This window comes from Protopterus annectens, chromosome 11.part0 (assembly GCF_019279795.1).
Source record: "Protopterus annectens isolate FY-2018-M chromosome 11.part0, PAN1.0, whole genome shotgun sequence".
Classification (NCBI taxonomy): domain Eukaryota; kingdom Metazoa; phylum Chordata; order Ceratodontiformes; family Protopteridae; genus Protopterus; species Protopterus annectens.
This window is the reverse complement of record NC_056745.1, coordinates 1,554,561,215-1,554,577,583: the sequence shown is the minus strand read 5'-3', so window position 1 is coordinate 1,554,577,583 and position 16,369 is coordinate 1,554,561,215. Positions and strand designations below refer to the sequence as shown.

General features: G+C 43.9%; 1 protein-coding gene across 1 annotated transcript in view; it reads left to right on the top strand.

Annotated features, from left to right (window-relative positions):
* LOC122815951 (neuroepithelial cell-transforming gene 1 protein-like) overlaps positions 1-14,808 on the top strand; it is a 122,443-nt gene extending 107,635 nt beyond the window's left edge. The window contains exons 9-10 of the mRNA XM_044088826.1: positions 10,948-11,134; positions 11,926-14,808. Of these exons, the coding sequence (XP_043944761.1) occupies positions 10,948-11,134; positions 11,926-12,332 (594 nt within the window). The 3' untranslated portion in view covers positions 12,333-14,808. The remainder of the gene's footprint in view (positions 1-10,947; positions 11,135-11,925) is intronic.
* The last annotated feature ends 1,561 nt before the right edge of the window (positions 14,809-16,369 follow it).

Sequence of the window (16,369 nt, the reverse complement as noted above, 5' to 3'; positions counted from 1 at the left end):
CTGGGTAGGGCCTTGGCTTGAGAGTTTTTGGCTGACGCAAGCTTGATATTGGCCGCCTTGGTTCCGAGGACAGAACCGATAACTCATCAGTAATGAATGAACGAAGATCAACAACACAGATGGAACGTTATGGTAAGACATAACTTCTTTTTCTCTGGACCTCTCTCTTATAGTGTATGTTAAAGGTGTAGCGGGCAAAGAGAAAACTGGGGAGTTAGTCAAACACATATTTCCTATTCTAGTCCCAAATATAGCAGAAATGATCCCTCTGAGTGAGGATCTTACTAAAAGGCAGGGAAAAGGCAAGTAGCTGAACCGTAGAAGGGAATACAGAAAAGGAAATGGCAGCAAGCAGGTGCAGCTGTGACATTATTAGCCTGCTTCCTCCCCCACTCCAAAATCTCCACTCTGGCCTTCCAGCCCTCACCTCACTCCCTCATTGCCCCAAGATAGGTAAGCTGCCTGACCTCCTTTTTCCAGAATTGGATATGCAGTAATTTTGGACTAGTGGGCACTCCAGATTGACCACAGAGGATGCAGACTTCACATCTAAGCCAAGAAAGAAAGAACTGCCATGTGTACTGAAAGACCAGGAGCAATTAGCCCTGCATTTTAACAGAGATACTGTCTCAAGGAACCAAAGAACTGTGCCCTTCATCCAGGAAAGGATGGGTTATGGAGACCCACTCTGGACCTTTAAAAACTAAGCAAATTCCTGTAGGTGCTAAAATTTCCTTGGTCTTTAACAGTGTTATGTCTCATTCTCTTCTGTTGATACTAGAGTTCAGTGATTCTAGGAACGTTCTTTCACTATCAGTTTACTTCCATGCCCCTTGTTTGGCTACTGTAGATCAGAGTGTAAGGTGTATCTGCTTGTACCTTTAAGAAGCATGTGTGGCTGTATGTGCACGTATATAATCCGCACACATGCACATCCTTAGTGCTATTTTGAAAGAGCAGCTAAGGAATAAGCATGCATGATCATAGTCATTAATTGTATACAAGTTACTTAAGTTACAATCTATAGTCAACAATAGTAATGTGTTTGTATATAATAAAGCTGCTTGAACAGAACCCCAAAAGATTTGATCTGAAGTAGTTAACTTCATTTTATCTGCAACCTGTGGGTATACGGATCCGTATCAGATCTGAGCCGGCAACTTTTTTCTAGCATCTGCTCCAAGCTCCGAGCTCTTCCTCTTACTCATAATGCCCTACCATCTCCTATCTTCCCCCAGATCTCGTTTGCCGCACCAGTAGTGTACATCATGGTCTCCTTTGCTCTGAGCTGAAAAGGGATATAGTAAGTGGAAACTTTTGATCATAGCTAGTATGCTTGTGTAGGATTACCCTTCCTCCCCTTCTGTAGTAACGCGTTGGTCATTAGTGTAAAAAAAAAAAAAAAAAAAGTTTTTTGGTAGTACAATAGTTCTCAGGCCTGCCCTTCCCCTACCTGTGTGTGTGTGTGGTTTCTTTTTTGTGGGAAGGTAGTACCTTTACCTTTGAGTGCAGGACTATGGCTGATCAGCCAAAGCCTGTATTCAAAAAATGTACAGAATGTGGCCATAAGCTTTCCACCGCTACTGGTCACACTTTGTGTGTGATATGTCTAGAAGTGGCACACTAATCCACCCAGTGTGCTGTCTGTTCAGGCTTCAACCCCAAGGCCCTTAGGGATCGTAAGGCCAAGCTAGTTACCAAAGGCCTTCTCCCAGTTGCCATGCTGGCTTCTGCCTCGGTGGCTAGTGCACCTCCCCAGACAGGGACTCAACCTCCCTCTTCATCTGGCGATGGGTCCTCTAAGGACAGATCTTCAGTCAGCGAGGCTGACAAAGATAAAGAGAAGGAAAAGGAAAGATGCAGAGAAGAAAGGGAGAAAAAGAAAGACAGGCATTGCAAGAGATCCCCAGACAGGGAGCTCTTTCTCAACCCTCCATCCAAGACCATGAGGCCTGTTTCTCCTCGGCTCCAGTCACCACGTTTCTCACCGGAGCCGTTGGAACTTTCGGACCCGAGGCCCTCCACCCCTCTGAGTAGACCAGCCAGATCTGAGTCGGTGGCCTCTTCGAGGTCGACTCGGAGCGGAAATGGATATGGACAGGATGATGCGGAGATTCCTTTAGACCCTAATTCAGATGGGAGTTTTGCCAGGTCTCTCTCCCTCTGGAGGGGTGACCTCCATGCCTCTTTTCCGTCCCATCTCTCCTTCCCCGATCCGTGCTTCGGGGCTTTTGGATCTGAGGCTCTTCGGAGCTGGTAGCTCAGCGCTGACTGTTCCTCCAACCTCGACTCCAGCTGTTACCTTGAGTTCCTCGGATCCGAGTGACTCTCAGAGCCGCGGACAGGGAGTCGGACCCAGGAGAATGGATTCTTCGGCTCCCACCCTTTCGGACCCGACCCGTTCCCTCGGACCTCAGGCTACCCTGTCTTTGGCTCCGGTCCCCGCTTCGGATCCAGGGAGAACTTCTCCTTCGGCCTTCGAAGTGGTGGAGAGGGTTCTCTCCCAGGGATTGAGACCCCAGCCCACTCCCTCAAATACCACCCAGGCCCCCCTGGATTTGGCGACGACTCCCTTCATCCTGTCTCAGGGACAGCCTATGCCAGAGGATCCCCAGGTCATTTTCCCTGAGGAAACCCCTGCGGCTCGCGGATCCCCTTCTGAAAGTCCCACTGAAGAGGGCCACCACAAGCGCAAGTGCAAAAGGAGGCACATGGACTCCCCCGAGTCCCTCACCACTGACTTAGATGAAGGAGAAGGTTTCCCCCAGTTCACCTCCCGAAGACGTCTCCTTCGGAGAAATTATGGAAATCCTCCGCCAGAGGGGAGGTTGGTCAGCCCCAAAACCTTCTGGGGATGAGTCAGTGTTCCTGGAGGCCTTTGGCACGGGCCCATCTGCTTCCTGGGTGTCCCCACCAGCAGACCCCTTGGTGGACCTCATCACCACGAGGGCATGGAAGGCGCTCAATGCCGTAGAGCCCATCCCCAAACGTCCTGACAAGGTCTTATCTCCTCCTTCGGATAGACAACCCTGGTCAAAAGGAGCCCCAGTTGATGCTATGTTGGTAGCAGCGGCCACAAAGAAGGAACTAGCACAGGAGAGTTCTTTAGTCCACTCTCCAGACAAGAGTCCAGGTCGGTGGATAGGTTTGGGAAGCACGTATACTATTCAGCGACCTTTTCTATCCGTGCGATGAATTATTTGGCACATGTGATTTGACTTCAGCGAGACCTTGCTTCGGAATTCGCTGAGTCGCCCCCAGAGTCTTTATTTCCGCAAGACAAACAGCTGTTTTCTGTGAAAATGTCTACTCTGAAGTCGGTCTCAAATACATCTATGCGGCTACTTTCCCACGCCACGGAAGGAGCAGCTAGAGCGGCTGGGACAAGCATAGCCATGAGGTGTCATGCCTGGCTCAGATTGTCTCAGTTCGCGGACCCTTTCAAGGCGTCGTCTATCAACGCTCCCTACGACGGCTCTTCCCTCTTTGGGAAGACAGTACGTGACACACTGGTCCAGAGCAAAAAGGACGGGAAGACCTTGTCTGCCATCAGTGTCTGCTTCTCTAACCCTCAGCGGTCCTTCTCTAGGAATCAAAGAGGGCAGAAGAAGATGTGGTTCCAGAAATCTCAGTTTTCCCGGGATTCTCAGGACAGCTATTCCCCAGAGGCAGAGGGGGACAAGATCGACACCAACCCAGAGGTGGAGGGGGTCCCAGGAATTTCGGGTCTAGGGAACCCTTTTCTGATAGACATGGTCAGCAGCCCTGAGGGGTTGCCCGACTGCCCTACTCTGGAGGCAGTCGGACGATTGTCCTTACACCCAGCAGCATGGGAGTCCATTACGACAGATCGCTGGATTCTTCAGATAATATCCAGAGGTTACTCTATTCCTTTCATTGCCTCTCCCAACATTACAAAACACCTCCCGGATGTTCCACCCGCTCACATGGAGGCTGCAGCTCTCGAGATTTCAAAGCTGCTTATCAAACGAGCCATCGAAAAGGTTCCCCCCAATTAATCCGGGTTAGGCATCTACTCAAGGTTCTTTTTGGTGCCAAAAAAGACGGGGGACCTCGGGCCCATTCTAGACCTGTCAACATTAAACCTGTCTGTAGCAAAACAGAAATTCCGGATGGTTACTCTACAGTCCATTCTACCTTATCTCTAAGAGTGCGACTGGATGTGCTCGTTAGACCTTCAGGATGCTTACTACCACATCAAAATACACAGAAGCTCCAGGAGGTTTCTGTGCTTCCGGCTGGGAGCCAGTCACTTTCAGTTCAGGGTCCTACCCTTTGGTCTCACCACAGCCCCCCAGGGTGTTCACCAAGGTAATGGCAGTTCTAGTGGCCCACCTGAGGCTTCAGGGTATTCAGGTGTTTCCTTACTTGGACGACTGGCTCTTTGCTGCGCACAACATGCATCACTTGTGTCTGGCCCGAGATTATTTCATTCGGTTAGCAGACTTACTGGGAATTACAGTCAGTGTTCACAAATCCCATTTACAACCAGTACAAATTCTAGACTTCATTAGGGCACGGTTAGACACTTTGCAGATGAAGGTATTCCTAACTCCAGACAGGATTCTACATCTCAGTGGCCACATAGCTCAGATGGCAAACTCCCAGTCTTCAAAGGCGAGTGAGGTTCTCCGGGCTCTGGGCTCCATGGCTGCCTCCATATCTATTCTCCCGTATGCACGCCTTCACATGCGGGTTCTTCAATGGACTCTGGCTGTCCAGTGGTCCTGGCTAGACCTACCCATGGAATTTCCAATCAAGATCAGTCACGTCTGCAGGACATCTCTTCTTTGGTGGTTAACTTCACTGGAGATATCAACAGGACGCCCATTTGCGTCACCCTCGGTCCAAACCACAGTGACCACGGACGCCTCCCAACTCGGGTGAGGGGGGGACACTGTTTGGGAAGGACAGTCCAAGGCACGTGGTCCCAGACAGAGACCAATTTGCACATAAATGTTCTAGAGATGAGGGCAGTGCTTTTAGCGGTGGAAACCTTTCACACAGTCCTCCCTCTCGGATTGATTGCAATTCAGTCAGACAACATGTCGGTCGTCTGGTATATCAACAAGCAGGGGGGAACCAGATCCTACCCTCTATGTCGCGAGGCCATGAGAGTGTGGGAATGGGCGATTTCCACCGGTCAGTGTCTGATAGCAACGCACATCCCGGGGCGCTCCAACATTTTAGCGAAGTGCAGCGAGTTATTCGCTCTGATTCCCTCACCAGGGGAAGTCCCCAGAGATGCTCTAGTTTATGCTTGGCCCCCTGGGCTTCTGTATGCTTATCCTCCATTGCCACTCATTTCGAAGTTTCTTCAGAAAGCTTGCCGACTATGGTGCAAAGTGATCCTCATTGTCCCGTTCTGGCCTCGTCAGTTTTGGTTCCCATTCCTTTGGTCTCATCTATTAGCTCCCCCGTGGGTTCTGGATCCCTGTCCGGATCTAATTTCCCATCCGTCAGGGACACGTCCACCCGATCTGGGCAGCCTCAAGGTAACAGCTTGGTTGCTCCAGTTCCATTAATCGCCAGGACTCTCGGTCTTTCATCCCAGGTCAAATCGATTCTAGTGGCCTCTCTTAAAGATTCCACTAGAAAACTGTATTGCAGTAAATGGAAGCGCTTTTCCATTTTGGCTTCACAGAGAGAAATAGATCCCTTTACAGCTCCTGTTCCAGCGGTGTTGGTCTTCCTGTCTGGTATCTTTCAGCAAGGAGCTATTTCCTCCACAGTGAAAGTACAATTGGCAGCCATCTCCAGTTTTCACGTTGGCGAAGACAATATGGCCTTAGCCTCCTCTAGGCTGTGTAAGGCTTTTGTCAAAGGTACTTTTCTGCTACGGCCCCCTGTCAAGGATTCTGTACCTCCTTGGGACCTTACTTTTGTTTTACAGACATTGGTAGCCCCTCCTTTTGAACCCGCAGCTTTGGTGGACTTAAAATTTTTGTCCTGGAAGACAGCTTTTCTAGTAGCCATCACTTCGGCTAGGAGAGTTTCTGAGCTTCAACCTCTGTCTACCGTGCCTCCCTATTTGGCCTTCCATAAAGATAGGGTTTCCCTCCGTACTAACCCTTCCTTCTTACCTAAAGTGGCATCTGAAGCAAACATAAACCAGTCCATTAATCTGCCCGTTTTCTTTCCCAACTTTCAAAATAAAGGTGAATACAAACTCCATTTGTTGGATGTTCATAGACAACTTCGTTTTTATCTTCATAGAACAAAGTCTTTCTGCAAGACTGACTAATTGTTTGTTTCTTTTTCCAAAGCATTTATGGGAAAAGCTATTTCTAAAGTTTCTTTAGCCAGATGGATCACTCTTCATAGGTTCATAGGTAGATACTAGGCTATCTGCCCTAGGGCATTTATAAGCCTAGCCAGAGTGCATTTGGCTTCCGCCTCCCTATTAGATTAGCCTACTGTGCCTCTGTAAAGTAGGTCACAGAAGGTACCCTTTAAGATTAGTTTACTGTGCCTCTGTCTAGCAGGGACACAGAAGAGATCCCAGGGGTGAATTTGCGATTTCCCATCCACACGTCCAGATTTCGCTTGAAGAGGGTCAGCGAGGGGCTATGTCTAACATGAATTGGGATTCTATTCCAGAGTGAGGGGAGCCTCTGGGAAATGAATCTGTCCCTCCAGCATGTCCTATTTATTTTTGTGCTGAGGTTTAAGTCCCTGGGGCGTGTAGTTCTAAGGGACTTGGATTTTTTGAGGTGTAGCATGTCCATTAATTCTGGGTTTGACATGGCTTTGTACATCAGGCATAGATCGCCTCTGATTAGGCGGTAAGCAAATGAGTAGAGCTGGAGTTTCTTTAGTCGAGCTGCATAGGACATCTGTTTGTAGCCCATTATTCTCTTGGTGAGTCTCTCCAGTTGCTGCAGGTGTCGGGTAAGGTACATCCCAAAAGGGGCATTGTATTCAATTATGGGCCTGATGACTGACGAGTAGAGGGGCACAATGACCTCTCTTGATCTAGATGCGAACCCTTTCGTGATAAGGTGGGCTATATAGAAGGTCTTTCTAACCACTTTGGCAACGTGATTATCAAAGGAAAGATTACTATCTACGTTGGTCCCCAAATCTCTAATTACTTCTTCCGTACTTAATGGATTACCACCTATGTGGTAATTTGTGGGCACCTTGTTTTTCCCAAAGGGGATGACTATGCACTTTTTAGCATTTAGCTTGAGGCCGTGGCTCTGGCACCAAGCATCCGTCTCTGTGAGATCCTTTTGGAGGATGCTTGTGTCAGCTGGAGAGTCGATTATGGCCCCCAGTTTGCAGTCATCTGCAAACTTTGTCAGCCATAATCCCCCCGTGTTAGCCTGAACCTCAGAGAACTATATACCGAACAAGAGAGGTCCCAGAACTGAGCCCTGTGGGACGCGACTTGTAACTGGCTTGGATTTGGACATGGCACCTGTGATTCTGACCATGTGGGTTCTATCTCTGAGCCAGTTTGCAACCCATCTTGTGATATAGGGGTTGATATTTAAGCTGGTAAGCTTATTTATGATGCCCGAGTGGGGTATTGTGTCAAAGGCTTTTGCAAGGTCCAGGTAGGCTGTGTGGACTACCTTGCCCTCATCTATGGCTTTGGTAACTGTTTCAAAGAAATCAACTTGGTTTAAGAGGCAAGATCTGCCCTTAACAAAGCCGAATTGGGTAGGGTCCAGTGTCTGTAGGCTTCCAATGTCTTTGTTTATGCGTTCCATGATAATATGCTCCATAGCTTTACAGACCAGACTAGTCAGGCTTATGGGGCGATAGTTCCCGGGGTCCATTGTGGCACCACCTTTGTGGAGTGGGACCACTGTAGCTGTACGCCATTCTTTGGGTACGTATCCTGTAGTAAGGCTAAGTTTGAACAGTGACTTAATATGAGGGTTCAGTTCTTCTTGGAGCTCGTGTAAGACACAGCCTGGGACACCGTCCGGTCCCGTAGATGCTGTGTTTTTTGCTTTGGAGAGGGCAGCTTTCACCTGTGCATCTGTGATGACAGGGAGGTTACATTCAGTTGGGATAGGCATTTGCTCCATTGGGGGGGGAGAGTTTGCGCTGAATCTGTCTGCCAGGATGTTGGCTATGTCTGTATTGCATTTCACATGCTTACAAAACAAAAGGTTTATCACCTCCTGGTATAGTTAAGGCTCACTCTACCAGGTCCATGGCGACTTCTGCTGCTTTTTGGTCCAGGGTACCTTTGGACGATATTTGCGCAGCAACGACATGGGCCAATTTACATACCTTCATTTCCCATTACAAATTGGATCTGATTTCGAGGGGTAGAGCATCCTTTGGCTCTGTGGTGCTCAGGAATATCCTTCCATAAGGGCCTCCAAGGATTGGAGTAGCTGGGGACTCTGTCCCACAGGTTGCAGATAAAATGAAGTTAACTACTTCAGATAAAGAAGTTATGTACTCACCATAACGTTCCATCTGAGTAGTTGTACTTCATTTTTCTGCAACATTCCCTCCCTCCATCCCCCGGACCTTATCCTGCTTTCAGGTTGGTTATTGGGTTGAGTTGCATTTATATTGTTAGTTGCAGCAAACTCGATCTGAGGGAAGATAGGAGATGGTAGGGCATTATGGGTAAGGAGAGGAGCTCGGAGCAGATGCTAGAAAAAAGTTGCCGGCTCGGATCAGATACGGATCCATATACCCACAGGTTGCAGAAAAATGAAGTATAACTACTCAGATGGAACGTTATGGTGAGTACATACCTTCTTTTTTTATTAATGTCCCAACATGAAAGCAATGGTTACCTTGCACCAGGTGTTTTTACAAAACATCTAGAGCCAATCATAGCCCACTGTGGGACCATGGGCATCCACATTTATACCTACCTGGAATTATTACTTGATTTAGGCTCAATCCCCAGAGGAGATGCAGAGAACTGTGAAGTACACTGGATTGTGTCAACAAACTGTACTTCTTCCTAAAGAAATGCAAGTCGAACCTAGTTCTGGCCAAGAAGGTAGCCTCATTGGATGTCTTGGAACAACAGCTCTGCAGGCATTTACCTACCACCCTTTTAACCATTTTTTAGTACATGTTAGGGAACACAGGTTAGCCAGTCGGGATTTCTGAGCATTCTGGGCCACATGACAAGCGCCATTCTCATTGTGCCACTAGCCAGATTGCACTTGAAGAGACTTTAATGGTACTTGAAAACCTGGAGGCAGCAGATTCATTCCCTAGAATATGCCACCCTAGTCCTACCCTGCATAAAGAATTATCTGAAGTGGTGGATATACCAAGTCTGAAGGAATGATGGCATGCTTTTCAGACCACCAACCCTAAACCAGACCTTGACCACAGATGTCCCAAGAAATAGGAAGGAGTGGATATACCAAGACCTGCAAAGTGCAGGGCACCTGATAATCACAGACAAGCAAAGGATGGCATAAACATAGCAGAAATAATGGTACTTGTCCAGGCTCTCAAAGTCTTCAAGACAGTAGTACCTGAGGCTATGCATGTCCTAGTATTAACAGTAATGTGGTACATAAACAAGGAGCCTACTTGCTCTTAACTCTGCAGGGAAGTTACACAGGCTTTGAAACAGGACCTGGAATACAGGTTGCGGATGAAGACAACTCATATTCCTACCTAGTTGAACTCCACAACAGACCCCCATGACTAGATTCTGAACAGAGATGCATTCTTAGACCTCACTAACAGATGGGATATTAGAGACCCATTTGCTTCTCTGAATAACAAACAGTTGATACAATTTTGATGTAAAGGTCTAAATTGAATGGTCTGTTTTTTCTGTGCATTCTCCTCCCATACCCTTACTCCACAGAGTATTACAAAAACTGGCGGAAGAGAGGCCAAAAATTATCTTGATTGCCCCATTCTGTCCCATGCAGCACTGACTGTTCTACCTGCTTCATATGGCAGTGGCCAATTCTTAGTGCTGCCGCAGCATATGCACTTTAGCCACCCCCAAGTGTCCATACTTAGACTAGCAGGTTGCAAAATATGACTCTGCTACTCTTTTGTCACATTTTCTGCAAGGATATGCTAAAAATCTTGAGGAAGGCTGTCAGTGTTTTTTTTTTGTCTTGGAGATTATTTTTGACTGATCTCTTTGTATGTTGTATTCATCTGAATAGAGGGGAGACTCAGCCTGAGGTAACTAAGAAGTAGACCGGGGATTATGGGTAAGGGAAGGAGCTCAAGCTACAGAGCTTAGTCTGACAAGTGCCTGAGGACAGATACAAGATCAGATCCAAGACCCATCAGTTAAGGAAGAACAGAAACGGACAACGCAGATGTAGAGTTATGGTGAGTACGTAACTGTAATTTTTTTGAGACTAAAGGAAATGTAAACCTTTATTTTCATTATATTGGATATGATTGCAGTCATCTTAAATGATCATGCCGAGGCAAGTCTATACAACCCCATTTCCATGCAGGGAATACTGGTTCAAAGAACCCAATAATATTTGGAACAACAAATACATAGCTGAGCCTTGCACCTACCTTCTAGTAACTAATCAGTGCAAGACCTACTGGTTCCTAGCAGGGAAGATGTCACTTAAACTTCTGGGCAGACAAAGGTATGATTAAGGTGAGTAAGCCCAAATATTAAAATTTATTGCTACAGTGGCCTTTCTTTGAAGTTCTGTTATAGTAAGTACACCCAAATGTGCTTTCTGCATTGATACGTAATGGAGAATGGATTGTCTTTATTAATGTGGTGCCCTTCTGTACATAGATGATATGAATAAAGGTGAAGGTCTTTATGTACTACTTTTCAAAACAAAAATGTACATCAGAGTTGGTTTGATGCTGATTACAGAGTGCCAACTTTGCTGTTTTTGCAGCTTAAACGTCTTGTCAGATATATACAGACATCTTTAGTTTTGTAAGCTAAGCTAAACTAAACTGCAATAATATTTCTTTTCACAGAAGCTATATGTATTCCTTTTCCAAGACATTCTGATTCTGACACGTCCAGTCACACGTAATGAGCGCCACTGCTACCAGGTGTATAGACAGCCAATACCAATGCAGGACCTGGTATTAGATGATCTTCAAGATGGTGATGTAAAAATGGGTGGCTCCTTCCGTGGAGCTTTCACCAATTCAGACAAAGGTATGTCATGGAAATGTACGTTATGAAGTGTGATATATGCTTCCATGTAATAGTGTAATCAGCATGACATTATTACTTGAGTGTCTGACTGTGCCTTTTTTAAACAAAATTGTTTTTTGTTCCCAAAATGAATAAGTAGCATACATGTAGGAATAAGTATGGGAATGCATGTAATTTTCTAAGTTCATAGAGAAGTACTAGGCTTGTAGTCTACACATCATTACAAGCCTATTTAGTAAACCATATTTAGAAGTTCTCCCCAGCCTCAAGGCAGGTGACAAACAACAGAGTAGCCTAAACAAGAATGTTTCATCCTGATTGGTGATTTTAAGGTCTCCATGGCAATGTACAGTTGTCATCACTTGTCTAATTTCTGTAATATTTCCTTTATATATCATAAAGAAAGGAAAGAGTGATGGCAGAACATTGTGTCCATTGTGTCTTCAGAGTTTTTCTACTTGGAGTTTCTCTCATTAATATTCTCTAGTTAATACAGCATGAAACATTATTGCCGTTTTAATCCCAGCTGTGGTCCTTTGTTTGACTGTTATTGAGTAGAGTTGTTTGCCATCCTGGTTGTGGTCAATTTTTCTACCATTCTTTACATTTCTGTCTTCCTTTTTAATTTCTCATTCTTTACATTTCTGTCTTCCTTCTTAATGTCATAAAGTATTTGGAAAGAAGAGTGATATTGCATAATATGTTATCACCTAGTAAAGCAAACAGAAATTAGCATTTTGCAAAAAAATATTTCAGTAAAGGCTAATTGTATCTTTTTCTTCCCTCTGCAGCTAAAAATATCTTCAGAGTTCGATTCCAGGACCCTACCCATGGTCAGTCTCATACCTTGCAGACCACTGACATTTTCCATAAGCAGCAGTGGCTCAATTGTATCCGAACAGCCATGCTTGCCTACCAGCAGATCACCTCAACAGCAGAGCTAAAAGAACTGCCAGGTGTTGATGAGGAGTGTGAGGAGAACTCCCCACCAGCAGAGAGCTTCAAAATAAAGAGGAGATCCACAGTCTCTGAGATTCTTACTGTGGAAGCTGATAATAACAATGGGTCAGAGTGTAGCCTCGTAACTGAAATGGCAGATGCTAGTAGTACGCAGACAGGCCCTCGCAGGATATCATTTGAGCACAGATCAAAATCCAAGACTCTGCCATGTAGCAAACGAAAAGAAACATTTGTTTGAAACCCTATCTCCTAAATGGAGGCCAAACTGTATGTATATAAATAAATGAGTACATTTTTATATACTGTAAAACTGGTGGGATTATTAATCCTTGTATGTTGTATTGTTTGAATTTCTTAAAGGCAGCTATTTCTATACTTAACCCTCTTGATTATGGGTGGGGTATTTTTTTATGCTTCACCACTGAACCGTAACTGGAAATATGCCATACGACATCACTGGACTAGTATTAGCTGGAAAAAAATGGAGAGACCGTTGAAGTCAGCAAAAATGCAGCAAATCCATTCTTTTGGGGAAGTCATTTTAGAAAGACTTTGAAATAGAAAATGCACAGATTTTACACAAGGTGGTGATTGCAGTGAAACAGTTTCACCGTGTGGACATTAATGGATTACTAACTGTGGAATCGAAGTTCAAGTATCATGTTTAAGCTTCTACAAGGTTAAATTATTTCTCATGTTACTTGATGGAGCCACTGTATTATTTTTTGTATAAAATGTGGTCAAAATATTTTAAATAGTCTTCTGACTTTGTGGTTTGTCTTTTCCTCTTTCCATTGTTGTACGTGTTCCTATCAGGCAGTTTATATAACTTTTTTTTTTTCATTTTTGTTATTATTATTATTATTATTATTTTTACTACTACTATTTTTATCAGATCTTTTCAAGACAAAGGAAAATTATGCTGTAGGCCATCGTCTGGCGTATTGAATTCAGATCTTTCTAAATTCACAGCTGTAGACTTGTGCTGCAAATTTCAAGGTTCTGTTGGCGCTAACATGTATCAGACAATGCAGGAATAGAAAGTGCTTATACTTATTTTTGTTTGCCGTGCTGGACACTTGAAAAAAGAATCTTCCTATATTTAATGAGTGTTCTTTTTTTTCATATTACTGGAACACATAATTTGTGAATTTGTACATTCCTTTTTTTTTTCATATCCTGCCAGGTATTTTATTTTTATTATTTTTTTTTCTGTAATAGCTCTGGGATTATTATCCATGTTGTTATTATTATTGTTTTATAATTATGTCAGCATATTGTAAGGGGGTGTTTTGTTTAAAAACACTTAACAAATATGGTCAGACCCAGTTTAGCCTTTAATGTTTACTGGTTAGCCCTTATTTTAAATATTCAAAATATCAATACAGTAAAAATGAAAACATTGGTCCCTACTTCCTTTTGCTGTAAAAGATCCATTGCTGTCCAGTTTTATTTGATACTTTATAGTTCTAACACAATAACTAGATGTAAAGCAAATAAAATGGGTACCACATCTGATGCAAACCTATAATGTTGGCCATACAAGAGTAATAAGTGATTTTTAAAGAAATGGAATTGTCATGCAAGTTAGTGAGTACTAAGCAAAGTAGAACTGGCATGCAAAGCATTTATTTATTAATTATTGCAGATGATAGAATTTTCTGAAGAATGTGTTATATTAATATTTTCAGTCAGTGAGCATTCTTCCCCATTATACTTGGCTAGTAGTTGATACTTACGTATTCTGCTCTGTTGTATAGAAAGCCAATTTTTACTCCCGTTTTTATCCACAAGAGTAGTAGTAGATAGAAGGAAAGTAATATGGCAACATTAACCAGCATAAAACTGCATAAGCAGTAGTCCTGTACATTATTTTGTGTACAAAACATTTTTAATGCAGTTTAATCATGTATATATGCTTGGTTAATAAGTTTTGTCTTCATTTATTTGTATGTGTCAGCACTACTAAGAAAAATAGATCATTCAGAAATCACTTGACAGTACTGCCCTAAAAAAACGTCATTAAAAACTAATATAATTCATTAGTATGTTTAAAGGCCAGACTGGGATTGACCAAATTCACTTTATTTTCTACAGGGTGAAACCGAGCCATGCAGTTTTGAGCCAGTAAAACAAGAAAACTCCTTGAATGTAGCGTCGTGTGTGTAAATGTTTGCTTATTATGAAAAGCATGTAAAACAACATTTTCGACTACTAAAGAACTGCATTGAGACAGAGTTGGGGGTTAAAGCAAGTTACAGAAGGTTAGAGGACTATTGAGTAAGATATTTATGATAAAACAGTGCAGATGAAATGTTATTTTGGAAATTACAGAATCAAATATATATCGCCAAGTTAGGCATTTAAAACTGGCTCCTTTGCTGCATGAAAACAAGCATAGGCAAGTTTTGTTGCTTGTTGAAAATGGAAGACTTTGCTGTCTTGTATTAAGTGTGATGTCACTTGATTTTTTCATATAAAAGGAACTGAACTGTCTGTAAAAACTGAATATAGCAGCAAAGCTGGTAAATTAGAAATAAAGAGAGTAAATTGTATGTAGGGTTATATAGAGTTCTCCTGAAAGGCAAAGAGCGCTGTTGCTTTTGGAAAGACTGTAAATAGTTTTATAGAGAAAGTAAAATGGGCAGTTCTCCATATACAAGTTGTACAGTTTAAAACATGGACATTTCAATAAAATTCTAACGTAAATTGTATATGTTTATTTGTTTCCTTATTTGTAAGTATAAGTTCATATTGTTCCACGAGAGCAGTATTATATTATCTGAGGTAGTTTATTTCATTTGGTATTCAACCTGCGGGGATACCGGATCCGAGCCGGCAATATCACTAGCATCTGCTCCAAGCTCCTCACCTTACCCATAATACACCTCCACTACCTTCCAACCCCCAGATCTCGTTTGCCACGGCTTGCTGAAGCATCATGATCTCCTGAGCTCCGAGTAGTAAGTGGGCTTTTGAAAGCTTTTAGAAAGTCTTTTTTTTCCTCTAAATTTTAGTATACTGGTCAGTATAGGTTCTCCTACTCCTCCCCTCGCTTGGTGCGTTGTGAAATTAAACTTTGTGGTTGTTTAGCTTAGTTTAGCTTAGTTGGTTAGTGTACTTGCTTCCCCTCCCCCTCAGTGTGGTCTGCATGTGAGTGTGGTGAGTGGTTTAAGTGGGAAAACTAATAATTTTTTTTTCTCTCTACTTGTTTTCCCTCTCTTGTCTGAATGACTGATAAGCCTGTGTTTAAAAGGTGCACTGAGTATGGCCATAAGTTGTCCCCAGCAGATGGCCACACTCTGTGTAATGTGTTTGGGTGTTGACAATCTAAGTACCGACTGCTCTATATGCGCGGGTTTTAACCCGCGTGCAATCAAGGACAAGAAGGCTAAGTTGGCCCTGAAAGGCCTTCTTCCCACTTCTGAGGTGGTTCCTCATGCTCTGCTTCGGTCACAGCGGCTGCTGTGTCCGCCTCTCCTTCCTCTCTTGCCCTTGCTTCTCCTCCCTCCCAGGCTGGGACTCAACCTCCCGTTTCAAAGCCTGCGGAAGTGGAGCGGAAAAGGGGCAGACAGAAGGAGAGAGAGCCAAAATACAGGCCTGAGAAACGTAAGAGATGTTCTTCGTGTTTCACTGTTGCAGTCATTACATTTGGGTAATCTGCTGGCAGGTTGCCCTCAGTCGGCCTGATTAACAAAGTCTTGGGTCCTGCGTCGGTTGCTGTCCCTTCTTCCATGACTTCAGGTCGTCAGGGGTATAAAACATGCAGCCGACACCATTACATCAGTCTTTCTTGCCACGCGGTGCCCGAAGCAGAAGCATTTTGCAAGTGCCGGTTGGCCGACTCCTGAAATTTTCATTTTAGAGTTTCAGATCCGAAGTCTTCAACTAAAAAGCTAAGTACCCCATTGGGGAAACTTTTTCTTGCTCCTTACCGATGTCAGTAAAAGTTAATAATTGCACTACTTGTGGAAAGCAAATACCTCATAAGGATTTTCATTTGTACTGTATTCCTTGCCTAGGCCCTGACCATAACGTACCTTGCTGTCGGTTTTGTTCTTTATTTAATCAACACACTATTAAACGTCGGTACATTTTTGCTTCTAAATATTTTGGCTCACGCATTAATTATCCAGAAATGTCGTCAGTTAGCAATCTGACTACTGGAATACCTAAAAAACACAAAGTAAAAGTCAGAGACAGGCCGTTGAGGTCCAAAACTGCCGACAACGCTTCTCCTAAGCCAGTCGCCAGTTCGCCAGTACTCAGGCGCTT